The sequence below is a fragment of the Pagrus pagrus genome (genome assembly GCF_965226575.1).
Source record: "Pagrus pagrus genome assembly, chromosome: 17".
Lineage (NCBI taxonomy): Eukaryota > Metazoa > Chordata > Actinopteri > Spariformes > Sparidae > Pagrus > Pagrus pagrus.
In genome coordinates this window covers 2483549-2511518 of record NC_140201.1, presented here as the reverse complement: position 1 = coordinate 2511518, position 27970 = coordinate 2483549, and the positions used below count along the sequence as shown (strand labels likewise).

General features: G+C 40.7%; 2 protein-coding genes and 1 long non-coding RNA gene across 7 annotated transcripts in view; 2 read left to right on the top strand and 1 right to left on the bottom strand.

The window, feature by feature from the left end:
- rnf139 (ring finger protein 139) overlaps positions 1-20913 on the top strand; it is a 51049-nt gene extending 30136 nt beyond the window's left edge. The window contains exons 1-6 of one of the 2 annotated variants that reach the window (XM_084379266.1): positions 12152-12672; positions 15938-16593; positions 16723-16870; positions 16957-17063; positions 17308-17559; positions 17671-20913. In XM_084379266.1, the coding sequence (XP_084235392.1) occupies positions 12510-12672; positions 15938-16593; positions 16723-16870; positions 16957-17063; positions 17308-17559; positions 17671-18453 (2109 nt within the window). In that variant the 5' untranslated portion in view covers positions 12152-12509 and the 3' untranslated portion in view covers positions 18454-20913. Of the gene's footprint in view, positions 1-12151; positions 12673-15937; positions 16594-16722; positions 16871-16956; positions 17064-17307; positions 17560-17670 lie in introns of those variants that run through there. The other variant, XM_084379267.1, reaches the window with a different exon arrangement.
- LOC311272726 lies at positions 42-2840 on the bottom strand. Its single transcript, XR_014624594.1, has 3 exons — positions 1723-2840; positions 1351-1469; positions 42-824 (listed from the first exon to the last, which is right to left on the bottom strand). It is a non-coding gene; the product is annotated as an uncharacterized lncRNA (long non-coding RNA).
- A 2498-nt stretch (positions 20914-23411) lies between the features above and the next one.
- Positions 23412-27970, top strand: part of tmem65 (transmembrane protein 65) — a 35507-nt gene continuing 30948 nt past the window's right edge. For all 4 annotated transcript variants that reach the window (XR_014624597.1, XR_014624598.1, XM_084379351.1 and 1 more), the window contains exon 1: positions 23412-24049. Coding sequence is in view for 2 of the 4 variants with exons in the window: in XM_084379351.1 (XP_084235477.1) it covers positions 23785-24049 (265 nt within the window). In the remaining 2 variants the exon portion in view is untranslated. The remainder of the gene's footprint in view (positions 24050-27970) is intronic.

Below are 27970 nucleotides of genomic sequence, written 5' to 3'. Positions count from 1 at the left end.
CCACACAGTTTACTCACACATATGAATATGACACAGGAAATGTGATGCTACAGGTCTGTTGTTTTTTCAGTTAGCTCTGCTACATGCACAACTTGTGACCCACGGAGAGATAACAGATGCAAACAGTGTGTAGGAGTGCAGATCAAAGATCCAAAATGAATGACAAATGTTAAATTGCATCCAGGTTTGATCCAGATATGAGACAGATGAAATGAAGTTTAAATGGGGCCTTGGTTAACATTAGAAAATGTCCTTATCATTGAATTATCATGTGAATTGGACAGAAGCACAGTACACAGGCTAAAGAGGCAGAACATAAACCTTCAAGCATGTTTCAGTCTCCTGTAGAAGCTTCACACTGAAAATTAGCAGCTGGTGTATCAAAGAGGACTCAGACAAAACTTGGCATTATTTTCACATATTGAACGCAGACAGATCGAACTGAATACAAACTTATGAATCAACTAAAGCAAAGTAAAGACAAGCTTTTATTGTGATAATCCTGCAGAGGTACAGAGTAAGTAATACACATATAGTTGTGTTGGATCACTTCCAATCAGGTTATACAGCATGTAAGGCAGAGGAACAATGTGTGTGTGATCCAGGTTATTTAGCATGTGACACACAATACATGTAAATGTGTCTGAGTTTACAGAGCTGATCTCAACACTACACACTTCTGTCATCATAGAATGAAATGAATCTATTTCTCACAGATCCAGGACTTATTATCATCATATTTACTTTGCATCCATTGTCCTTGTTGATTGCAGCATGTAGCACGCTGGTCCCATGTAGCAGCTCGTAGTCCTGATGCCCAAAACCTGTAGCACAAATAAAATGTTTAGCTTTTAAACAGGGCAGAAACTTCTGATTATTTTCAATTTGAAATAAGTTGTTGAATTTTACCTAAAATATTTATGTTTTCTTTAATTATTGATAGTTTTACAATAACTCATTTAACATGTGTCGTAATCTTGTCTCTGTTTACAGTAATTCATGTGATTAGCATTTGCAGGAATGAATCAGAAAAAGAAAGAGATTATAGATCCACTGATTTGAAACACAAAGATGGTTTCCCAATCATTGTGTCTCTTTTAACTCGATAATATTAATAATATTCACATTTATTTGACAGAGTTGAGAAGACGTTTTCTCTTTCAAACAAATGATCCTGGAGCACATACTGTAATATAAACTATAACTGTAGTGCTGGTTGATGAAGCAGCTCCACACCTCCTCACTAACAGACACTTTTTTCATATTTCAGTTTGAGAACACACTTATTTTAAAGATAAGCGGTTACTTTGATGGAAATGTGAAAGAAATAAAATCTTTAAAATGTCTCACATTTCTGTCAGCGGTGATCCGTCCACCCACTTCCATTCATAATAGTATGTTCCTGTTGACGCTGTCTTTAGACCAATCCAGGACTCTTCATTCATGTTGTTCAGGTCACTGACAAATTTCTGGTATTTGAGAGACAAAAATCATTTCTCTGTTCATCATTCAGTTTTTCTATTCTAGTAAAGAAATGTTGTTTAATATAAATAATTATTAAAATCTTTCTTTGCAAACAAAACAACAAAACCAAGCTTTAAAATACACACAGTCTGAAATATGAAAATAGTATTGACAGGAAAACAGGTCCAAATGACAGAGTCAAAGCAGGTTGAATTAGAGACACTTTACTAACACACACTCATTGACAAACACACTCACATGTTCATCTTTGTTGTTTATGACCACCAGATCTGCTCCTTCGCTCTGACAGTCAGTTCTGCTCTGATACCACGTTCTCTTCTGATTGGATCTAAAGTAACAGCTGCATCCAAATCTCGTCCATCCCTCAGGACACCACTTCCCTTAATGTCAAACACGTGTTTTAAAGATAGATTTCATGTCATTCTGTGTCAAATTGACTTCTTGTTTTCTCTATTTAGTTTAAGATCTTTCTTGATCACCACTTTCCCCATTCAGACTGTTTACTCTGTATTTTCACTCAGGATTTAATATCTCATTTGTGACTGTCTGAAATATCCACATAGCAAAAAATGTCAACATGAAACAGTTATTATTAAAAGTTGAAGCACAGTCAAGTTATATCATGTAAATTCAATGTTTCCCCTTTAATTTCGTCCTTCAGCTTCTTTACTTCATCCTGTAACTGACTGTTGTTGACTGTCATGTTTTGAGAAACACAAAAATAGATAAACAGTGAGATAATACAAACATTTTTAAGCTTAGTGTAAAATTGGATCCTGTATATTTGGTATTTCCTTATTTGTTTTGAGACTTTTTCTTACCTGAAACTGTTTCCTGGAGTTGGGTGTAGTTGTTGCTCAGCTGGTCTTTTTCCAGAGTGAACAAAATATCAGGTGAGAACCAGAACAAAGTAAGAGACACAAACAAATCATTGTGCTTTATACTAAAGACCAACTACCTTACTTCCTGTGCATAATGAAATATCACTGTCACTATTCCAAAGGGGAATTTAGTTATTTGGTGTACTTGTCCTTTAACCTGTCTTGTTCAGTATGTGGAGGTGTCATAACAAGTGGATTATCAGTTTTCAGGTATGAACAAGAACCAGAGTAGATCAACAACATCAAGTAATTGTGCTTAAACGAGGTTAAAAGAGTGTATTCTGAAAATGATTTCTAGTTATGTGGTATATGTTGCTGTTAAAGGACAGGTTCAGACTCACATGTCATGTGGACATTGAAAGAATGAACATTTCCTCCTCTCAGAACTGCCTTTGATCCTTCACAAGAAACACAGTCTTCTTCAGCCAAAGATGAAGCTTCACTTGTTACTCAAATTAAATGGGTTTGTGTTTTTAGTACAATAAACCTTCTTTTTGTTTCCACAGAAAATGTTTCCTCCATAATAAATAAACAACCTCTGGGTACACTTTGAAAATAATGGCACCATAACTACTTGGGTAGGTTTAGGAAGAGGTCATGGTTCGGATTGAGAATGTTCTACTTCCTTTAAAGAGTCATCCTTGGCTTTTAGCTTCACACAGGATTCAAACTTTGGTCTTCTGGGTGAATTTCAAACCCATCCAAACCCCAACCTCCTCCCTACGCAGACTTTCTGGCACTTTATATATGTTCATCCCGTCACTATCGCCCCCTGCTGGTTCTGCACCTTCATACACCAGGTGACCTTTAAAAATATCCAGTGCTTTGACTCAAACTCCTGTCGCTTGTTGTCAGCGTTGTTGGATGTTGTAACGCCACCACCTTCCCTCCATTTTCTGCCACTACAGGTGGCTAATAATGTGAACGTGATGTTACACGTCTGGTACAAATGTCAACCTTGGACGTTACTGTGGTTTTCAGAAACTATGTTAACTGCTAACATAACATCCTGGAGACTGGGCTGAGAGTTTGGCTGCAGAAAGTTGTTTTCACATTAACATTTCACATTAATTGTACATTTTCTCAGCTCACTGAAAATCTGATGTTAAGAGGCGGGCCTTGGACCATGATCTGTGACATCACATATCATTTGAAGCCATTTCTTGTCCAATATTCAGCATCCACAAGTGTGATGTGGAAACTTGACAGTGAAGTACGAGACATCTTGTGTCCAGCAGGAACATTTGAGTCATACCACATATTTGCATAGATCATAGATTCAGGATATTTTGATGAGGAAGAAGGTGTAGATTCAATTTGTAAGGGATTTCAGATATAAAACTTTTTCTATTTCTGCATTTTTACACAGAACAAAAGACTTTTCCATATATTGGAATTGTGTTACGACTGAATTTCTTTGCAGGCGGTACAGACAGGAGGAGTGATCACAGTGACAAATAACTTATATAATCAATGTGGTTCATAGACATGCAGGAATTGTACCAGTTTTTCTTAATGCATTCATCATGGGATGTATTTTATCTTACAGTATTTTGATAGGAGGATGATTACAGTCAGCATCAGAAAGCACAGCACTCCAAGACAGAAAACAGCAGCAATGAACAGCTTTCTTTGGACGACTGGATGTTGTTCCTCATTGTGCTGTCCTGAAGTGACAAAACACACAGAGAGTGTTTCATTCCCCTCTGCTACAAAGATATTTTACTCTGTGGATTCACTGCTTTGATCTGTGGTGACATCTGTGCACAACTGTGAACAAGTTGTTTTAAAAGTCTTAACATTAGACAGATTTAAAAGATATTACTTAAACACTGTTGTATGAACCAAAATATGAGCTCATCTTAAATGTTGAGTTATAATGAATCATTGAATTGCACAACTGAGCTTCAACAGAAAGCTGTGTTACAGCTGTGCATCACCTCTTCAGCCTCTCTCACCCTCGACTCTGTACTAATAATAACATTCAACAGATCTTGTCATGCAGCACTTTGCTTCTTCCTGTCGTGTTATTTCTGTTACTACCCTGTTGTAAAGCTGTCTTTACTGGAGATGTTACTTCCTCAGATCTGAGAAATGATGTCTGATTGTTAAATGTTAATACAACCAATAGATGTGATGCCAAAAGGCCCTGAATATTAGATAAATGTTGTGTCTTAAAGGAAACAAACTTTCTGGAAAGTGTAACGATCTAAACTGAGAGTTTACACGATTTAAAGGGCACATCCACCATCAAAGAAGACAAGCATTATTTTTAAAATAATATTGATTTGTCATAGTTTCTCACTTACCTCCGTCATGTGACTGAAAATGATTTATTCCAATATCGTCTACACTCTCGTAGATTTCCACCTCATTTTCCTGCCACTCCTCTCTGTCTCCCTCCTCCTTTCTGGTGTATCTGACCTTCTTGGATAAATCCGGTTTGGCATAAATATCTGTGGACATCTTGAGAGGACTGAAACTGTTAAAGAGTAGCTGCACTTCACTTACTTTTACTGCACTGTGCTGATCGGCTATTATGCTGCTGTACGTGTATAATATGCAGCACTAACTATGGTAGATAAGTACAACAACGTAGTAACTGTACTGATGCTGCTGGCAGTGTTTCTTGGTCCAACGTCCGTCTGGTGGCAGTCGAAAACATTCAGGAAGTAACAACAAGCAAAGAATCACACATACACACCCTTTAATTCACTTGACTCTTTATGAAACATGGTGGATTTTATAACAGCTAGACGACAGAACTGTCTCATCTTTAGATTTATGAAAACATTCAGATAAACTATGAATACACACAAAATAATTCTGTTGTTTCTTTGTTTGAACAATAGAGTTTGAAGACACAAGGTTTCAGGCTTTTTGATAGATCTGCTTACACTTTCACACATTGGTTGAATGCTTCACACACACACACACACACACACACACACACCAACCCACAAATACACACAAACACACACACACAAACACACACAAATGCGCTCTCTCTCTCTCTCTCTCTCTCCCCTTTTTGTACTTTTACATTTTGCACTTCTAAGTAAGGGCCGTGACCTCGCAACGTTTTTCTCTGAGCGCCAGCCTCTTTTTTAACTGTTTCTAATGAGGAGCGAGCGTAGAGAAAAGGCGCTGCTCCTATCGTCTATTTTCAGAGCACTTCCCCTTTTCTCTGTGGCCACTGCGAGCACACACACAGAAACATCTCTCTTGTTCAGGCAACCAATCATATGTTAGATCAGGCGGGACATTTGATTTTAATGACTCAGACAGCTGAAGAATCATAATAGCTCCAGACTAATATTTAAAATCCCCTTCAGTCAAAACTGTGTTTTTCTACTTGTTCTTAGAACAGCTGTTGCAGCCAAACTGACGACTGCAGTTTGAGTCTCAACACTGGATATTTTTAAGGACGTCTGAAGACATTTCTGTTCTCATGAAGACAAAACCAGGTGTTTCTTAAGGAGAGCTGCAGACATTTCCAGTAGTTTTTGTGGAGACCAAAACCAGTTTGAAGCCGAACCATGATATTTTCCAAACCATGACCAAGTGTTTTTTGTGCCTCAGTTATAAACTTTTATCAGAGAAATAGAAAATTAAACCTAAACAATCGTGAAGTTGCAACACAAAGAAACGTCCAGTTTTAACTGATCTGTGGTTTTGCAGAAACATGAACTGTTAAGTCAGGGCTGATAATGATGTTAATAGTCGTTTGAAAACCATGAGACATACCAGCAACGTGAATCAAAAGTTGTAATGTAAAAGAATAAATAGTATCTAAAGCTCAGAGACTACAGTCGAAAGTACAATATTACCTCAGTACATGTAACCTTCTATACATCCTCAGAGAAATGCTCACCTAACAGTGTATGGATTGTGTAGGATTATGTCTTTGTCTTCATGAATAATGTTAACTTCCTCTTCTAAACAGAGTGAAACAAGAAACAACCTGTGCTGACTAGCTTCAGTGTTCTTCCTAAAATGTCTCTTGGACAAAACTCTGATCGCAGGAAGAAAGTGATACGATGATGATAAAGACGAACACGCACCTGTTGTGTTATCTCACTGAGAGGAGCCTAAAACATGACATTACTAAATCATCAAGATGTGACAGTGTGGGTTAAAAACTGAATTGCTCACAGCGTATGTAGATTCCAGCCAATATGAGAAGATACATCACTCCCAGAGTCACTGCAGGAGCTCTGAAACACCTTCTGACAGCTGCACGATTCTTTTCAGTGTTTGGTCCTACAGAGGAAAAATACATAGACAACATTTTCATCATGTTGGTGTGAAGTTTGAAGTGGCCACTTTAAACTGTGGAGTATCTGCTGCTCATTGTCATTCCCTCTATAAGAATAATGACTGACGTTACACCAGATTAGAGCACCAAGACAGCTGATAATGACCCGTAGTCAGCGGTGACTGATGGTGAACTGATGGATGAATTGATCATTTTCACTCAGTATTTAATTTAAATATAGCCACATAAACATTTGAACTAACTTCCCTTTGTCCAATAGTCATCATTTAAGACTTACTGGCTTGTTGTGACCCAAGATCAGCGTGATGCTCTTCGTCCTCTAAGATCTCCACCTCCATCTCCTCTCCCTCTCCTCTGTTCTCTCTTGTGGTGAATCTCACATTGAAGCTGGGATCTGGTGCAGCAAGAATTTCTGCAGACATCTTTACAAACTGAAAACTTAACTGAAGCTGTTCTTGAAGGTTTCACTGTGTAGTTTATCTGTCTGTCTTTGAGTTGGACAGCCTCTAACACAGGAAGTGACACCAGGACAGACCACACCTCAACACATGAAAAGACACACTTCACTTAAAATGATTTCAAAATTAGACTTTTAATGGTTTGCTCATTGGAATCAAGACACTCTTCAAATAAACAATATAAATATATTTGAAGCTACAAACTGAGGCAGTTTTTTTGTTATTAAGTCTGGACGGTGACTTTGAGGAAATGAAGTTTGTGTGTTCACACACACACATTTGTGCTGAGCTGCATTCACAGTTGACCACACAGTTTACTCACACATACGTATATGACACAGGAAATGTGATGCTACAGGTCTGTTGTTTTTTCAGTTAGCTCTGCTACATGCACAACTTGTGACCCACGGAGAGATAACAGATGCAAACAGTGTGTAGGAGTGCAGATCAAAGATCCAAAATGAATGACCAATGTTAAATTGCATCTAGGTTTGATCCAGACATGAGACAGTTGAAATGAAGTTTAAATGGGGCCTTGGTTAAGATTAGAAAATGTCCTTATCATTGAATTATCATGTGAATTGGACAGAAGCACATTACACAGGCTAAAGAGGCAGAACATAAACCTTCAAGCATGTTTCAGTCTCCTGTAGAAGCTTCACACTGAAAATTAGCAGCTGGTGCATCAAAGAGGACTCAGACAGAACTTGGCATTATTTTCACATATTGAACGCAGACAGATCGAACTGAATACAAACTTATGAATCAACTAAAGCAAAGTAAAGACAAGCTTTTATTGTGAAAATCCTGCAGGGCTGCAGAGTAAGTAATACACATGTAGTTGTGTTGGATCACTTCCAATCAGGTTACACAGCATGTAAGGCAGAGGATCAATATGTGTGTGATCCAGGTTATTTAGCATGTCACACACAATACATGTAAATGTGTGTGAGTTTACAGAGCTGATCTCAACACTACACACTTCTGTCATCATAGAATGAAATGAATCTATTTCTCACAGATCCAGTACTTATTATCATCATATCTACTTTGTGTCCATTGTCCTTGTTGATTGCAGCATGTTGCACACTGATACCATGTAGCAGCTCGTAGTCCTGATGTCCAGAAGCTGTAGGACAAAGAAAATGTTTAGCTTTTAAACAGGGCAGAAACTTCTGATTATTTTCAATTTGAAATAAGTTGTTGAATTTTACCTCAAATATTAATGTTTTCTATAATTATTGATAGTTTTTCAATAACTTGTTTAACATGTGTAGTAATCTTGTCTCTATGTTTACAGTAATTCATGTGATTAGCATTTGCAGGAATGAATCAGAAAAAGAAAGAGATTATAGATCCACTGATCTGAAACACAAAGATGGTTTCCCAATCATTGTGTCTCTTTTAACTCGATAATATTAATAATATTCACATTTATTTGACAGAGTTGAGAAAACGTTTTCTCTTTCAAACAAATGATCCTGGAGCACATACTGTGATATAAACTATAACTGTAGTGCTGGTTGATGAAGCAGCTCCACACCTCCTCACAAACAGACACTTTTTTCATATTTCAGTTTGAGAACACACTTATTTTAAAGATAAGCTGTTACTTTGATGGAAATGTGAAAGAAATAAAATCTTTAAAATGTCTCACATTTCTGTCAGCGGTGATCCGTCCACCCACTTCCATTCATAACTACTTCCTGTTGACCATCCTGTCTCTAGACCAATCCAGGACTCTCCATTCATGTTGTTCAGGTCACTGACAAATTTCTGGTATTTAACAAGAGACAAAAATCATTTCTCTGTTCATTATTCAGTTTTTCTATTGTAGTAAACAAATGTTAAATTTAAATAATTATTAAAATGTTTCATTGCAAACAAAACGACAAAACCGATCTTTAAAATACACACAGTCTGAAATATGAAAATAGTATTGACAGGAAACCAGGTCCAAATGACGGAGTCAAAGCAGGTTGAATTAGAGACACTTTACTAACACACACTCATTGACAAACACACTCACATGTTCATCTTTGTTGTTTATGACCACCAGATCTGCTCCTTTGCTCTGACAGTCAGTTCTGCTCTGATCCCACGTTCTCTTCTGATTGGATCTAAAGTAACAGCTGCATCCAAATCTCGTCCATCCGTCAGGACACCACTTCCCTTAATGTCAAACACGTGTTTTAAAGATAGATTTCTCGTTTTCTCTATTTAGTTTAAGATCTTTCTTGATCACCACTTTCCCTATTCAGGCTGTTTACTCTGTATTTTCACTCAGGATTTAATATCTCATTTGTGACTGTCTGAAATATCCACATAGCAACAAATGTCAACATGAAACAGTTATAATTAAAAGTTGAAGCACAGTCAAGTTATATTATATAAATTCACATTACAGTTGCTCATTTTCAATTTTTCTCACCTTTAATTTCATCCTTCAGCTTCTTTACCTCATCCTGTAACTGACTGTTGTTGACTGTCATGTTTTGAGACACACAACAATAGATAAACAGTGAGATGGTGTCAAAGTATTTAAGTTTTAACTCTTATTTGTGACTGTCTGAAATATCCACATGGCATGAAACGGTTATAATTAAAAGTTGAAGCACAGTCAAGTTATATTATATAAATTGACATTACAGTTGTGTTCAGTTTTTCATCTTTTCTCACCTTTAATTTCACCCTTCAGCTGCTTTACGTCATTATGTAACTGACTGATGTTGACTGTCATGTCTTGAGAAACACAACGATAGATAAAGAGTGAGATGATATAAACATTTTTAAGCTTAGTGTAAAATTGGATCCTGTATATTTGATATTTCCTTATTTGTTTTGAGACTTTTTTCTTACCTGAAACTGTTTTCTGGAGTTGGGTGTAGTTGTTGCTCAGCTGGTCTTTTTCCAAAATATCTGGTGAGAACCAGAACAAAGTAAGAAACACAAACAAATCATTGTGCTTTATACTAAAGAAAGACTACCTTACTTCCTGTGCATAGTGAAATATCACTGTCACTATTCCAAAGGGGAATTTAATTATTTGGTGTACTCATCCTTTAACCTGTCTTGTTCAGTATGTGGAGGTGTCATAACAAGTGGATTATCAGTTTTCAAGTATGAACAAGAACCAGAGTAGATCAACAACATCAAGTAATTGTGCTTAAACGAGGTTAAAAGAGTGTATTCTGAAAATGATTTGTAGTTACGTGGTATATGTTGCTGTTAAAGGACAGGTTCAGACTCACATGTCATGTGGACATTGAAAGAATGAACATTTCCTCCTCTCAGAACTGCCTTTGATCCTTCACAAGAAACACAGTCTTCTTCAGCCAAAGATGAGGCTTCACTTGTTACTCATATTAAATGGGTTTGTGTTTTTAGTACAATAAAGCTTCTTTTTGTTTCCACAGAAAATGTTTCCTTCACAATAAATAACAGCCTCTGGGTACACTTTGAAAATAAAGGCACCATAACTACTTGGGTAGGTTTAGGAAGAGGTCATGGTTCGGCTTGAAAATGTTCTACTTCCTTTAAAGAGTCATCATCGGCTTTTAGCTTCACACAGGATTCAAACTTTGGTCTTCTGGGTGAATTTCAAACCCATCCAAACCCAAACCTCCTCCCTACGCAGACTTTCTGGCGCTTTATAATACCTTGTTAATACCTTTTTTTATTTTATTTTATTTTATTTTTCTATACATTTATATTTTCTCCCTCTTATTTATATCCTTTTTAGTATTTTAAGTATAATTGTTTTATGTCCCCTGTACATATTGGATGTCTGTCTACCTGCTGCTGTAACGAGTAAATTTCCCCGATGTGGGATAAATAAAAGTCTAAAGTCTAAAAGTCTTTATATAAGTTCATCCCGTCACTGTCGCCCCCTGCTGGTTCTGCACCTTCATACACCAGGTGACCTTTAAAAATATCCAGTGGTTTGACTCAAACTCCTGTCACTTGTTTGTATGTTGGATGTAGTAACGCCACCACCTTCCCTCCATTTCCTGTCACTACAGGTGGCTAATAATGTGACCATGATTTGAGTTTGGTACAAATCTCAACCTTGGACGTTACTGTTGTTTTCAGAAACTATGTTAACTGCTAACATAACATCCTGGAGACTGGGCTGAGAGTTTGGCTGCAGAAAGTTGTTTTCACATTAACATTTCACATTAATTATATATTTTCTGAGCTCACTGAAAATCTGATGTTAAGAGGCGGGCCTTGGCCCATGATCTGTGACATCACAAATAATTCAGAGTCATTTCTGGTCCAATATTCAGCATCCACAAGTGTGATGTGGAAACTTGACAGTGAAGTACGAGACATCTTGTGTCCAGCAGGAACATTTGAGTCATACCACATATTTGCATAGATCAGAGCTTCAGGATTAGGGGTGTGCAGAACAGCCGATATTTGTATCTGTATTTGTATTTGTTGAGGGGGGAAAAGTATTTGTATTTGTATTCGAGTAAAATTCAAAATAGGTGTAAAAACATATATTTTTTTGAGTTACACCTCTAATTTTCTTTATAGTGTAAGTTACAAGGTTTTCACTGTAAAGCACAAGTGTGTGTTCACATACACACATTTGTCCTGAGCTGTATTCACAGTTGCCGACACAGTTTATACACCCACTTACGTATATGAATATACTGTAATGTAAATCGGAAAACTGTACAGACACAAACTGTTAATAAGACAGCATATTGCCAGAGTCATCAAAGATGTTGCAAATGTGATTTATATCCGTCTGCAGCCACTGTTTTTGAAATTATGGAAATTATGGACAAAAGACAGTTTCCAGTCTAAAGGGCTTATTGATGAAATGTTGATAATTTAATTGGTAAAAAATAAAATGTCAAAAAAAAAAAAAAGAAAAGCCTCCAATTAAGTTAAATATATGATTTGGAATGAAAAAACAACTTTAATTGGTTTTTTTTTATTATTATATCGAGATGTAACATTACAAGTCTGTGAAACGTGTTACGTCAGCTGCCACACCCTCTGACGCTGGAAGTTACGTCACGTTACGTCGGAACTAACAGCCGAGCAACTTCTGCGGTCTGCCCAAAGCGATAGGAAATGGCCAACCCGGAGTTATCGTCGTATTTTTCACGATAACGGACGAGCCGGGACCTGAGGGGAGCTCTGACGGGGGACAGCTGGTGGCGGTAACATGCCGGATGGCCGCTGCTCGACACTAAACAGAAGAAGAAGAAGCAACAGGAGGTTGAGCTGGGTGGACATGGCGGACAGCAGCAGGTCCTCGGCTATCAAATAAACGTCAGGCAAAGCGAAACCGGAGACAGCAGGCGGCTGCTGGAGGACTTTAACTTATTTTAATGTTGCATGGATAACCGGGACTCCCCAGGACTGTGAGCCCTCCGCTGAAGCCGCATGGCGTCCACTCAAGCCCGGATAGGCCAGCAGGCCTTAGCGGTGCTGGATGTGGCTCTGCGAGTTCCCTGTATCTTTATTATCGACGCCATTTTTAACTCTTATTACGACCCTGGCTCGGGATGGGCCGGTGCGATGGGGAAGGTGCTGGTCAGAGTCATGGGTGAGCATCGTGAAGAGTACACAGCAGCCTGCAGATCATGTGAACGGCACACAACAAACTGACAGCTAGCTTACTGTCGCTGCGTTAGCCGTGACGTTAGTCAGCAGTGTGCAGCTATGTCACCTGTCAGACCGAGTAAAGCCGGTTTAACTAGCAGCTGTAGCATCAATACGAGACATTTCTCTCTGACGGTGCCTAACTAGTTGGTTTATTAACGTAATTGTGTTTGTTTTGTTGCTAGGATCTTGCTAGCTAGCCGCTAACGCCAGGTACTTTATCACAGGTGTCGTGTCAAATCCGGCGACCCCGCTGTAATCTGACGGAAGTCTTCTGTGGTGGGACAGCCTGTCATGCCGCCTGTCAAAATGTGCTTATTTATCCCCGTAACTTAGCTGGAAAGCTCTTAACTGGTACCAACTTAATGTAGTCATGATGGAGGATATGAACACATTAATACTGCAGTAATAATTATTATTATTTTCATTTCACTGTCATTAAAGGAGCACTGTGTGGTTTTGGAGAAGAAATTCAAACTCAGAATTTTAATATTTGCAATATTACTATAATATTACTTAGGTACTAATATAAACTAAGAAGTATTTCCTTTTCCATAACTGAGTAAAGAAGCTGTTCTCAGAGGACGATGGAGTTGTGCAGTTTGTCGTCCTGAAACCCAGAAATCAGCATTTTTGCACATCTGGTTCCCTCGTCTTTTTTTGAAAGACAATTTTTGAATTGGTTTTCAGTCAAATGCCTGAAATATGATCTTAACATATTTACACGTGTTGTTCTACGACATAAAATACATCATTAAATGTCCCACAGTTCCTACAGAGGTTGTCGGGGACATTAAACGTCCTCACAGCGAACACGGAGACTCATCTACTCACTAGTCCGTCTTTACAGGCCCACTTTAGTTACAAACTATTCTAACGCTGACTTTACAACTCCTACATTGATCAGTTTATAGAAAACCTGTATAGTAATTGTGTAGGTAGACGCTTAGTGGTGGTGACTTTTAAGTCATGTGACCGTGATGTCGTCTGTTCATTAGCTTTTTACTGCTACAGATTTAATTTAAGCCCCAAACATCACAAAGTGGAGTTCATCTGTGGAGATTATCTTGATGAACAAAACATGTTAGTATCATAAACTTGTGTTTGTCACAGAGATTATTTTTAGCGATATATACAAAAATCCAATTCAAAAATCGCATAGGCTTCTTGTGGAGGTTCAGGTATGTCCCTACACCACTCTGTAAGGTCCCCAGAACACTGTTTGAAGCTAGAAAGGTGGCAGGGTCCGCCAAATATAGACAAAGTAAAACAGTATAAAACTGTGTTGTCCTTTAAGGTCAGTTTGTTTATTCAGTCATGAATGCAAAGAGAGTTTGTTTATTTAGTTTGTTTTGGCATAAAACAAAATCAGTCAGTGAAGATTTTTGTCTTCTGATTAAAATGTCTTCCCCAAAACTACATAATGCTCCTTTAACACATGCTGTCACTGCTTCTTTTGTCCCTGCTGACTTTCTTTTCATTTTAGGAGCGGGTTCATATTCATGAAGCTCTCTTAATTTCAGAAGAAATCGTATTTTAGATTTCACGATATGACAAATGTTCATTTAGACTGTAGCATTTACATGTTTACATTTCACGTGTTTCTCAGTGTTTCTTTGTTGAGCCCTTCGGTGCCTTTAAGCCAGTCTACATTAATCAACCAACTAAAGCTTCTCTCTGTGGAGCATTTAGTCATTAACAGAAAACACTTTACACAGAAGAACAACTACCAGGTTGCATAACTCTCCGTTTGTACAGTTTGTGGACCTTTGACCGGCTCAGTCCTCATGAAAGTCCTCCTGGTGTTAGCCAAGAGCTTTGGGTCTGGAGAGGCGAGGGGCCAAATAAGGTGCCTTTAAAAGTGGGTCAGCCAACAGTCTCAGGTTTCTTCAACCCTCGAGTGTTTGTTTTGTACCAGTACACACAAACATACAAATGTCAAACTATAAACAAGACGTTGCAAAAGTGCGAACAATAATATATATATAATGTATAAGCCCAGAGACTCTTTATTTACTGTGATAAACGACAAAGAAAAACAGAAAATCCTCACATTTTAAGAGGCTGAAACCAGACATTGACGTTTTTGCATGCAACTAATCGACTAATCATTGCAGCTCTGATAAAAAGGGTATGGAAAGAGTCAGGTGATCACATACTGCAAAGACAACACACTGATGCACATATATGAAGACATCTGACATAACTAATAACTGCACTGTGACAGTGATAACAACGCTGTGAAACGTCAAGGCCGTCTGACCGGTTCAGCTCTTCCACAGCCAGTCTGTATGATTTAATGTTTCGTAATGACACTTATATATGTTGAAACTAACGAGTCATTACAGTCATAGATGATAGGAACAAGTGCACACGCACACAGTAGCTGTATGCCACACTATTATTACATGTATTGTAGACGGCGTTCCTTTCACATGGAGGACTCAGTTGCTCATTTTTTCCATTTAGTTCTGTGTGCTTATATTTTTCTTCTTCTTCACAGGTAGTTTTTCGCTTGTGCGCCAAGTACATTTCTGCAAAACCACAGAGACGTTAAAACTGATTGTTCCTTCATGTTCCAGCTTTACGTTTGTCGGGCTTCGATTTCTCTCATGTCACAACGCTGTGCTCATGCTCTGGTTAGGTTTAAACACAAACACCACTTGGTTAGGGTCAGAACACATCAAGGTTTGGCTTAAAATACTTGTTGTGGTCGCCACATAAAAACAGCTGGAAATCTCCCCAGATGTCCTTAAAAACATCCAACGATATGACTCGAACTGTCCAGCTGTTTGGCAGCCTTGTAATAACGGGCTTAATAATAATTTTTCTCATAAGTTGTTTAGTCTATAAAGTGGTGAAATATGTTGATCAGTGTTTCCCAAAGCTAAGGCTGACCGTCATATTGGCCTTATCACAGATATATCAGTATCAGCGTAAAGCATGTTGTCGACATCAGCCAATATGAAAACTTTTTTTTTTAGAGGTAATAATGCAGAAAAAGAGAGAGCATTGCAAAAATGCCAATATCTGAATCTTTCACTCCCCAAAATATCCGTCGGACTCAAGATGACGTCTTCAAATGTCTTGTTTTGTCCTCAACCCAAAGATATTCAGTTTACTGTCACAGAGGAGAGAAACCAAATCTTTTTTGAGATAGTTTACCGTGGATGTTGTTCTCTGCTGACTGTGTCTCTGTTGCGTCTCAGGTGTCCTCATCTCCAGCGTGGTGCTGCTGCTCTCCCAGAAAGCCTTGTTCAAGTTCTACACCCTCTTCTTTGCCGTTCTCCTCGGCATGGCGGCGGTCCTCTTCAACTACTACGCCACCTCCCACATAGACTTTTACAGCGCCTACTACAAAGCAGCACTTGGGTTCAGGCTGCTGCCCAGAAACGGGCCGACGCTGTGGCTGGGTATGGCCGCAGTCCAGCTTGTTTTTGGCGTGGGCTACGTCTTCCTGCTCAACCTCCAGTCGGTGTTCGCTGCTCTGGTGGTCCTGGACATCATGATCCCTCTGTGGGGGCTGATGATTGAGCTGCCAGCAGACGTCAGGCAGCTGGTGGCGGTGTTCTCGGGCCTGGCGCTGGCTCTCAACACGGCCGTGTGCCTGGCCATGAGGCTCAAATGGTTTTACTACTCGTGTCGGTACGTCTACCTGCTCGTACGGCACATGTACAGGATCTACGGTCTTCAGCTGCTGTTAGAGGACACGTGGAAGAGGATCAGGTTCCCTGATGTGCTGCGGGTGTTCTGGCTGACCCGGGTCACAGCCCAGGCCCTGATCCTGGTCTACGTGGTGCGGGCGGTGAGGAGGGAGAGCGGTGACGCCACAGGTGGTGCTGCAGACGGGAGCTCTGACTCACAGGTAAGATCCGAACCATTCAGTCTCATGCTAAAGACTTGCAGCAGTGGTATTTTAGACCCAAACAGTCTGAATGTAGGAGTTATAAGTTCTGGTGACTGTGTGTGTAATCGGTGACTGCGCTGTTCTCAGGGTTACCTGCTGAGCTGGGACGTGTTCTGGGACCTCACCAGTAACCTCATCATCTCCGGCTGTGACTCCACGCTCACTGTTCTGGGGATGAGTGCCGTCATCTCCTCTGTTGCTCACTACCTCGGCCTCAGCATCCTGGCCTTCATAGGTACGACTGAGTGTGTTGTACTATTAACATTTAAAATCATACTGGCTGTAAGAAAGCTCCTGAAGTTCAGCGTTTTGACTCTTCAGGTTCAACAGAGGAGGAGGACAAGCGTTTGGGCTTCGTGGCTCCTGTTCTGTTCTTCATCCTGGCTCTGCAGACCGGCCTCAGCAGCCTGGACCCTGAGGAACGCCTGGTACGTCACTGCAGCTCCACAGCTGATTGACACATTGATTACTGAGTCGGGTGTAATTAGTGGATGTAGAGAGGGATCATGGACACAACTGAGACTGAAAAGCTTCTGACTTGAATCTGGATGTTTAGCGTCTTTCTGAAACTTCACCTTCAGTATAGATTCTTTGTTGATTTCTTCTGTCCTCGATTGTCATCACTTTGCTCCCCAGACCAACATTAACGGCTTCTTAAACCTTCTGAAATAGGTCCGCCTGAGTCGGAACATGTGCCTTCTGCTGACGGCCATCCTGCACTTCATCCACGGCATGACAGACCCTGTTCTGATGTCTCTAAGCGCCTCCCATGTTTCTTCTGTTCGCCGCCATTTGCCGGTCCTGCTGGTGTCCCTGGCACTCTTCGTGCTCCCCGTGGTGCTCAGCTACGCTCTCTGGCATCACTACGCCCTCAACACCTGGCTCTTTGCTGTCACAGCCTTCTGCGTGGAGCTCTGCCTCAAGGTGAGGACAGAGAGTGGTTCAGTGGTCGATGACTGATGGATGATTGCAGCCCTAGTCCTCCATACAGTGTTCATATCTAACTCCTTTCCCTCCCTCCCTCCCTCTCTCCAGGTGGTGGTGTCACTGACCGTCTACGGCCTCTTCATGGCAGACGGCTTCTCCAACGTCCTCTGGGAGAAGCTGGACGACTACGTCTACTACGTGCGCTCCACAGGCAACATCATCGAGTTCCTGTTTGGGGTCATCATGTTTGGAAACGGTGCCTACACCATGATGTTCGAGTCGGGCAGCAAGATCCGCGCCTGCATGATGTGCCTGCATGCTTACTTCAACATCTACCTACAGGCCAAGAACGGCTGGAAGACCTTCATCAACCGCCGCACGGCCGTCAAGAAGATCAACTCCCTGCCAGAGATGCGCGGGGACCAGCTGAGGGACATCGAGGACGTGTGCGCCATCTGTTACCAGGAGTTCGCCACCTCGGCCCGCATCACGCCCTGCCACCACTACTTCCACGCGCTGTGCCTGAGGAAGTGGCTCTACATCCAGGACACGTGCCCCATGTGCCATCAGAGAGTTTACGTGGAGGAGGAGAGCCGCGACAGAGCCGCCTTTTCTAACAACAACGGGGGCTACGCAGCGCCGCAGGACGCCGCTGCCGCAGCCCCGCCTGCTCCAGGGGAGGAGCAGCACGGACAGCCGGTCGATGAGCTGCCAGCTGACGGAGCGGCGGCCGGCGTCCAGGCTGCGGGAGGAGCGGGGGAGCTCGACAACGAGCTGCTGGAGGACAACGACAGCATAGAGTACGACGAAGACGAGTGGGGGACTCAAAACGGCAACACGCCGATAGAAGAAGACTATATCAATGACGACACAGACTCCACAGAGGACTGACGAGAAGAGATCTATAGAAAGAATATACATATATCTTTATTATATTTAAGTTAAAAAGAATTATAAAACAGCATCTTAATTTGTTCTTGAAAAATGTCAGGGATGTCATTCTGTTTCTCTTGTTAGTTTCTTTTTGTTTGAATTTGAATTTGGGTTTTACTCTAAAGGGCTCGTGGGAAGAGTAACTGCTGCTCTCATTCTGTGTGTGTGTTGAGTCTGTCGTGTGTGTCTGTGTCAAGTGTGTGTGTGTGTGTGCGCCGACCGAGGCTGCATGATGTAGACCAAAAACTCATAATGTTCATTTTCTTCCTGATACAAATCTCACCATGCCATGATTTATTCCCCGATGCCTCAAAGCTGACACGCATCTGTGAGTTAAATCATCAGATCACCTGCAGCGCACAGAAAAGAAAAGACGCCACACTTGAGTCACATCCCAACTTTGTTTAGATTTTGTCACTTATGCAGCCTCGATGTGTATTTGCGTATGTGCGTCTGAGTGTGTGTGTGTGTGTGTGTGTGTGTGTGTGCCTGCCGACTTGTAATGTGCTTAGACGACGAAGATGTCTTAAAAGATGCAGTTACGTTCCCTGGAGGTGTGTTATTGGGGAACGGGGAGTGTTTTAGTTTATTAACGACAAAAATGTGGAGCGACGAAACAAGTTGAAGCTTAAATCCGTCTGTAAGATTTGAGAGTTTGTAATCAGCTGTTTTCATACAGCTTAGACTCATTGGTTAACAGTCTTCATCAGCAGAGCTACAATGATTCCTCGATTAGTTGTCAAGTATTTAATTAATCGGCAACTATTTTGAAAATCGATTAATCGGTTGAGTAATTTTTTAAGATAAAGTCAAATTTCTCTGATAACCAGCTTCTGTAATGTGAATATTTTCCTCTTCCTTTCCTCCTCTATGACAGTTAAGGGAATATCTTTGGGTTGTGGACAAAATATGACAGTATTGGGACGTTGTCTTTGACCACAATCAACATATTTCACCAGTTTCTGGCATTTTATAGACCAAACAACTATTCGATTAATCCGGAAAATAATCGACAGCAGCCCTATTACTCTCATGCTTCGGGCCTTTGGAGTCACAGACTGATCACAGCTCAAGTTTGTGGCACATTGTTCAACATTTTTGTCGTTAACAAACTCAAACACAACATTTGTGACCTTGTCCAGAGAGAGAATGAAGGCAGGAGAGTGAAGCAGTTTTCTATCGACTCTGCACCAGCCGGAGAAAAACAGAGAGGTGTGTCTGATTTAAAAAAAATAATGACTTGCTACTGTAATCACTGATATACCTCTATCATTACTTACTACTGGTCTCTTGTGTGACCTCGCTTACATTTGTGTACGTTATTGTACATATAATAAAACAAATACGTGCACACGTTCTCCCGTAGGATAAGAAAAGACTTTGTTTTTAATTTTTTTTTCCAACTTTCCACATTTCTCTTTACAAGAATCAGTATTTAGTTTGGTTAATTATAAGTTCCACACCCAGAAATGATTGTTAGTAATGATCACGCTGGTTTGGAGTAGAAGTGCAAGCCTCATCTGAAGAGCTGTATTCCAAAAAAAACGCTAACTTGTATTGGGTTCAGGGGTTTTTTCTCGATGCTCCTCGGTCAATGCCAGAAAAATCCAGTATGAAAAGGTGCAGATTTTCTTTTTTAAGGAAAAAAAACCACCATTATTTGTTTTACATGTTGGTTATTAGCCATGCTGTAAGAGGTCATGTCACACAGTACGTTTTGTTTCTCATCACTGGTACAGATAGACTCTCGTTGCGTCAGGCAGCACAAAGCGTGCTTCTAGTCTCAGGGTCCCTCTGCACGGCTGGAAGACTATTTTCAACAAACTGAAAAGCTTCCAGACCTAAAGGAAATGTTTTGTTGGCTAATTCTGAAGTTGCAGATGTCATTTCATTTTAGGTGTCGTAATGTTGAGCTAGAAGAAGCGCTGGCTCGGTTCTGTTTTCCAGCAGCAGACGTCCTACTGAACACTGATCCAAAATCTTTAACTACTGGCATGAAAGGAAATATTCAGGAGCCGTGTGTTCACCTTATTTGACAGTACAGTTCGGCCTGACAGAGATCGTCATTAAGAATTTGTATTAAAAAGCTTTCAAGCACAACTCCAAGTATTACATTGTTTAGACTTCCAGAGCCTGAACGTCTTTAAGGGTTTGACTACAAACTCCTGCTCATTACTGTTGTAATAACAGGTCGCAGAAGGTAAAGCTGCGAATGAATCCATGAAGTTCTTGTTGATGAGACAAAGATGGGGTCTGATTTGATTAGAAAGCTGTGCTTTTTGACATGTTTCAGCGATGGATGAAGGACTTTGATTATTAGTTTGATTGTTCTGAAAGCTTTTTAAAAGGTAAAAGCTGTTCATTTTGCCTTTTGTTTTAAAAAGAGATTTATGTAAATAAAATCATCTTTGATAATGAGTTTGGACTGTATCTCAAATATCATCAACATCACCTTTAAATTACTTAATTTAACCCCAGCCTTAGTGTGTGGAGCTGATTGAACCACTAGATGGGGAGATTTCACTATTTTGTGTTTTTTGCCTTTTGGGCCGCCTCCACAGAAATACAGTTTCTGATAAAATTGTGACATTCATCCAACAAATATGTTTAAAAATAAGATTTATTGGTTAGTTATCAACATGACTGTCTAAACTGTTTGCAGCTGTGGTAACCAAGGTGTGTCTTCAGAGTTGGGCCACCTTCTGCTGGTTAAACTGGCAGACTAAGAGACAGATTTAGCATTAGAAGACATCAGTCATATTACAAGTAGGCTGGGAGTGCATGAGATTATGAGTCACTTGTTGTGTAATAGGAAACAAGTTGCTTTTTTTAGGCACTTCGTTTGGTAAAAGGATTCCCTGCACTCCCACACGTGTGTTCAGCTGGTTATAAATGACGGGGTGCGGTCAGCTTTTCTGGGGCGTTTCCTGAGGTCACCAAACTTCATGAGATATTAAAGGCCCTCAGATGTGATTCTGGGTGATCCCATTACATCTACTTTATACTTCCAATCCACTACATTTTGGAGGCAAATATTGTAATTTTTAGTCACTACGCTTATTTTATAGCTTCAGTTACTTTTCAGTTGCATGCTGCATCAGAGCCTCATTTTTAAATTGATTTCATCAGTAATCAGATTTTTAATTAAAGCACTGACTCAGATCATCAGAAAAAATGACATATCAGTTCCAGTAATTGGTAGACCTGTAATATAGAGTACATACATACATGTGAATATACGTCTTATTTATTTGTACACGTTCTTTTGATGCTTCGAAGTACATTTATTGACAGAAAAATCCTTTTGATACTTAATTACTAGAGTAATAATAATATAAAAAACTTGCTCAAGCAGGCTCCTATTCTTACTAAGTAATATTTTAAGATTATATATTTACTTTTACTCAAGTATGACTTCTTTTGGGTACTTTTTACAACACAAGAGACAGCCTTTGTCAGAAAATTAGCATCAAAATTCTCAAAATGTGATTCCTGCCTACAGACCAGCCGATCAGAATACAACACAAAAAGACAATACAGCAGCCGACACCCTTAGCACGCACACATATACAGTATATATCTCACTGGCATGTATGGTGCTATGATTCACAAGGCATTCATCGCACAATCTGTCATGCCTGGATTATGAGACAATGGACTTCTATGCACAGACATGTAAAGGCAGCAACAAGTGACATGCAGGTGAAGAAACCCTCAGGTGAAAAAAAAAAACTGCACCTGATCTTCAGTATCATAATGGAGATGAAGTGAGGCTGTGTGACTCGTGTCCAAAGAATGTTATTACACACTAAAACAAACCATTATAGGAAACCAAAGGAAAAGAAAACTGGAGATTCAGCTGCTTTATTGTCAAACAAAAAGTGCTTCATTCATTTGCAGCTATGATAGGAAAGGAAACTGACACAAAATACAATTTGGTTGACTCCTCCAGATTTATTAAAAGACCGATGAGGGCAAAAATAACAAACAACAACAACAACAATATAGGGACATCTCTATTTTTAACTGAGCTCTTTATGAAGCGACCCGCGGTGTGACTGCTCCCCTGGGTCTGACACATCCGAACACACTTGCAGTAAACTTATCCGCCTTTTCCACTGGTCAAACATCCCACTTAAACCCGCTATCGGGCTTTTGTGTGTGTAAACTCTGCTTCGACAACCGGGTCAATTGACCCTGCGGGCTGAACACGCTAAATTCCGCCGCGCGAAGTGATGACGCGTTATCAACATCCGGTGGTGGCGCGTAAATAAAGAAGGAATTTGGGATGCGGTCTCTTCAGGGATGTTTTATTACTGGACAGTGTTGGAGGGGAGCTCAGTTCTCTCATATGAAAGCTGCTCAGTGGTGTGTTGAAGCTAAAAACGCTAACTTCCGGTTTACTTTTTGTTGTTTTCTCTTACTGTTTTCCGGCGCATTCGTGACGTAAAAGGTGACGTCAGTAACGTAACGCATCAGATAAAAATCACATTACAGATTGTTTCCATACATTTTTGGCTTGATTTACAGAAATATCTTTCAGAAATGCTTGAAAAAGATGTTACTGTAACAAAGATGGATATTTTACTCATCTTTAATAAATCCAACTTCTCCCCGGATGAAATGTATATAATTAATTTAGCAAAATATTACATTCATACAGTGAAATGGCTTGTAAGATTGCGCTCCTGTCACACTTTTAAAGTTACAGATTTCTCTTAATTCTTGAATAATAAAAAAAAAAAAGATAAAAATCAATAGGCGATTTTTATCGGGTTGACCCGCTAATTTAGCAAGAAATGCGGTATTACAGTTTCTCTTTTTCGTGTCCTGAATTGAAATTGCAATTCCTCATTAGTGGATTTATTACTAAAATGCACAACCGGAAGCATGGTCTTTTATTTTGAAAGGCGCCACCGGAACTGTAGTGTATGTTCCGGCGGTTGACGTTAAGTAGTTCACGTTCAGCTTTAGCTGGAAGTTCACGAGCCGAACTCCTGACAGCCGCGTCCTAAAGATCATGAGACAGTTCGGGCGGCGGGTGGCTCGACAAGAAGAAATGTTCGGCTGTTTAAAAGTTGAAACGAGTTCCGGAGAGACGGCCATTAAAACCAGGCGCCCTCTTGTCCGCTGAATCGAGCTGGGAGGAGCGAAGAAGAAGCAACTTCTGCGCCCGGGGAAGGCTACCTGAAGCGGGGAGACGACGACGGAGCTCGGCGCTCGCAGAAGCGTTAAAAACAGCAGGTTTTACTATTTAAAGAGTTAAAGTAGTTGTTTTATTTCGCCACGATGTTCAAGCTGTGTCTACAGAGAGCTTTGACGGTCGTACAGAAGTTACCGTCGGGACTGAAGCAGGCACCGCCGGTAGCGGTAGCAGCGCTCAGGCTGCCGGGGACAGGGAGCCGCTGTCTGGGAACACACGGGAGGAACGAGCCGAGGGAGCCGCTCAACTCCCCCAAGAGAGCCAAAGAGTTTATCTACCGCCTGCAGCCGAAGGAGAGGTCGTGTTTACTGAAGGAGCTGCAGAGTTTCGAGTCCATAGCCATCGCTCAAGGTAAGAAAGAGTCGCTCAGGTCAAAGGTGACGGACAGAATGAATGACAGGTGAGCTTCCCGCCACCGCACTGAAAGACGTTAACGTCCATCACCTGTCAGAGGTGAGCTCTCTACACGGAGGTGTGTGAATCAATGGAGGCTGATGGTCCTCAAAGGCCACACCTGCCACAGGTGAACCAGGTGTTTCTAATTGGTGAACTGGTTGATATTTAAAGGGTAATTTCACCAATTTAATACATTAAAGGTGCACTGTGTAGTTTGTGGGGAAAGATCTGCATTGACTGATTTTCTTCTGCCTAAACAAACTAAATAAACAAACTCTCCTTGTTTTCATGACAGGAAACAAAAATACATATTTCTGAGTTTGAATTTCTTCTCAAACTACATAGTGCCCCTTTTCAAAGTGTGTTTCCAGGTGTTGGGGAGCACTGTGTGTATGGGAAAACAGTAGTAAAACACCTTTTGTGGCTCAAGAGGAAGATTTTTGAAAAGGATGAACGTGTTGAAGAAAAACGGCGGCATCTCTCATGTTGCTATATCGTTTTTGATCATTTTACCAACTGCAGTAGAGTGGTGAAGCGATGTCATTGTAAAGTTAGAGTTAAAATAGTTTGTAACTAAAGTGGGCCTGTAAAGACGGACTAGTGAGTAGATCAGTCTCCGTGTTCGCTGTGATGACGTTTAATGTCCCCGACAACCTCTAGTCTCATTTATCGATTAATCACCGTTCAGATTTTAACAGATTAAGAATGTATTAATCGATGATCAGAGGTGGGCACAAATACATCAAAAAGTACAGGTAATTGCTTATCAAATACATCGTTATAAACCTCACACTGTGTGTGGTTTGAAAGGAATTCCTTTATTCGGAGTGTGTGTGAGTGTGTGTACCGTCAGTGGGTGTGATCTGACAGGCGAGTGTGTCTCGTGTGTGTGTATTTCCTCTTTTGAGTCACCAGAGGGTATTTTCTGTTTGCTTTGAAGGGAAAAACAACAGTCTCAAAGTGAACCAAACCAAAACCAGAGTGACTCATCACAGGACTGAAATAGAAAAATCATCCTCTGATTCAGGAGTAGAAGGATCACAGAACGTCCTCAGAGTTTTAGAGACTCCCGATTTCTGCAAAGAGCCCAGAAACTCGGGGAACAAAACCTCAGTGATTAATGAATAGTAAGAGTATGTTTTCAGGTTGGATTTGAAACAAGCGACTGTACCGGTACACGGAGCACCTGCAGGCAGCTCACCGGGTGTTCTGCATCCTCAGTGTTTCACGGTGCGTTCACGGTCCTCCTCGTCTCCGCAGAATCCAACTGTTCTCCCCCCTTTCTTGTCGATACAGTCAGATAATGCTGAAACTGTAAAACACTGCCGCACTGCTGAGACTTGAAAGAGTTTCAGTCGTGCCTTCAGACCGGCTCCCCATCACTTTGTGGTGTAACACATCGTTCTCATTAGCACGGTTCACCCGAACAGCTTATTCAGGGTGTTATGTAAGACGACGTGTAAGCAAATCTCTAGGATATTGTTACCCTTTTCTGGCTGCTAATCCATCCGCCTACCATCATTTCATACATAAAATTGATTTGGGAATGTATTTGCAGCATTGCCTCGTCTGTGGTGTCAAGCAAAACTGCACCTTTTCTCTTTGGAGGGGAAAACAATGAGATTATTCCAGACCCAGCTTGAGTCCACACGCAGGCGCTGCCAAATATTTCTTTTCAGAGACTGTTGTGTAAGAGAGTTTGTGTTAAGATGTGTCTTGAGTTGATATAGTGTAGTCCCCCTGATCTGACTGTGTTCACTGGGAGGCTGCTGAGCCTGGTTTCATTGCCCACTCCCAGTCTACGGTCCTGGTGCTCATTCGTCCTCGGTCCAAAGCCCCTGTGGTCGCGGTGTAAACACCAACACAGTAAACTGCGTGGCTAACTGAGTGACACCCTAACCCTGACAGTCGGGGCAGCCTCAGTATTTTGCCAAACCAGAAACATTCAGTAGAAAAAGTTATGAACTGGATGACAACAAACATTTAGGCTGATGGTTTCATGGTTGTGACGGCGTCTTTACAGACTGTATCCTCTCCCTCCTCTTCAGCAGTGCTGTTGAGCTGCTGTGGGAGATGACGGGTAATAATCCCAGCAAGTGTCCGGATGTCTTAAGCTCCCCGAAGGTTTTAAAGGTCACCAAAATGTGTTCATGTTGTTGTGTTTTGTTTTTTTTTAATCCTGTCGGAACAGTTCATGTCAGCCTGGCAGCAGAGAGCTGCAAGCTTCTCTGGAGAGAGTTTGACCCAAACAATTAATTTTCTCTCTGTTGTAAGGAGGCACAACAGTTTATCTTCTTATCCTCATTATTTTCATGGACTCCCTCCTAATACTAACTGTGATTGGGAGCTTTGACCTGGAGAACAAAACAACTCTGAGATGTGAGATTACAGAGGCAAACAGATAATTATACTGTTGGTGAGACTGTTCCTACAGTTACAGTCAGATTGTGGCCAGACTTTTAGTTTGAAACATATGAAAAAAAATAACATTACCAGCAGTGAAGTTTCAGCCATGTGGATGTTGTGTCAAAGACATCTGTGTCGGCAGCTTAGGAAAATGGCTACTGATGACCTGTGTCTGCTGTTGCGTAGATGAACAAAAAAAGAAAACACCCAGAAGGATATGATTTACCAAAATCTACAAAGATGAGAGGATTTAGGAGAAGCTAACACTCTCTTACAGATGTTAAATATGTTGTGTAAATAACCCAGACTGAGTTAATAGAGTAGACCTTCTTAAAAGTGACTTTGGCCAGTCAGCTACTGTTAGAAACCAATAATAAAAGCACTCCGTCGACATTATATTGTAGGAAATTTCCCCCAAAATCATGCTGACTGATGACCCTGTAAGTTCAGGTGGATTTTAATTGGCAGTCTGTTTTTTATCGTTCATCAAATCACTCTGAAATGATCCCAAAGTATTGGGACCATGTAACCCAGTCATAATCTGTTTTGCGCGGTAACCCTAATTCTGAAAATAATCAAAAAACCTGTTCTTCAAAGGTATGATACGAAACGCTGCCACACTGGAGCGTTTCATCTTAAATGATGCTTTTTGGGAGCTGGGTGTTGACTGAGAGTCTGCAGCCAAGTCAACCAGATGCTCTGTGATTGATTCCAGTGGAGCTGTGACACATTTCATCCTTCTACTGGGGGAAAATCCATGTGCACAAGTCATGTCAACATTATAAGTTGCAGTGCTGGCAACAAAAACAGAGATAAAAACAAACTCACTGGTGGGTGAGAAGAGAATATTCTTCAAACATAATTTATACATAATATCTTCTGTAACGTAGAAGGTTGAGTTCAGTTGTGATCAAAGACACTGTGAGATGAACATCAGAACAGAAATAAACAAGTTAAAACAGACAGTAACCAAGTTTTTGTAGTTTAAGTTACCGCCTTCTCCAGTTTCTTCAGCCAAGTCCTCACAGTAACTTGGTTTCTTCTCAAACTAAAGTAAGTAAAGATGTCTGAGCTGAGAGTATTAGCTAAAGTGTATTTTTAAGTGGGACGGAGCAGTCGGTCATCTCTCTCTCGCTGCAGCGCTGTGCAGCATTAATTAAACGGCACAGTGCAGGAGCGAGATTGGCTCTGAAAATCCTCACTAATAAGCAACTGTCTGACTCCCATTTACTACTAATGAGCTAAATGCCATTGAAAAACCGTACGGGAGTCGGAAGCGTTTACTGAGGAGCCGTGAAAACATTTTCAGCTCAGTGAGTCGGTCTGACACCAAGCCGAGCTGCAGCCTCATTAAAACATTACATCTACATTTCAGACGTTTAGTAGGCGCTCTTAACTCGAGAGGCTCATCGTGAATGTAAGAGCAGAGGAAAAGTGAGGTCGTATTAAGCTCAGATTGTGTGACAAGTT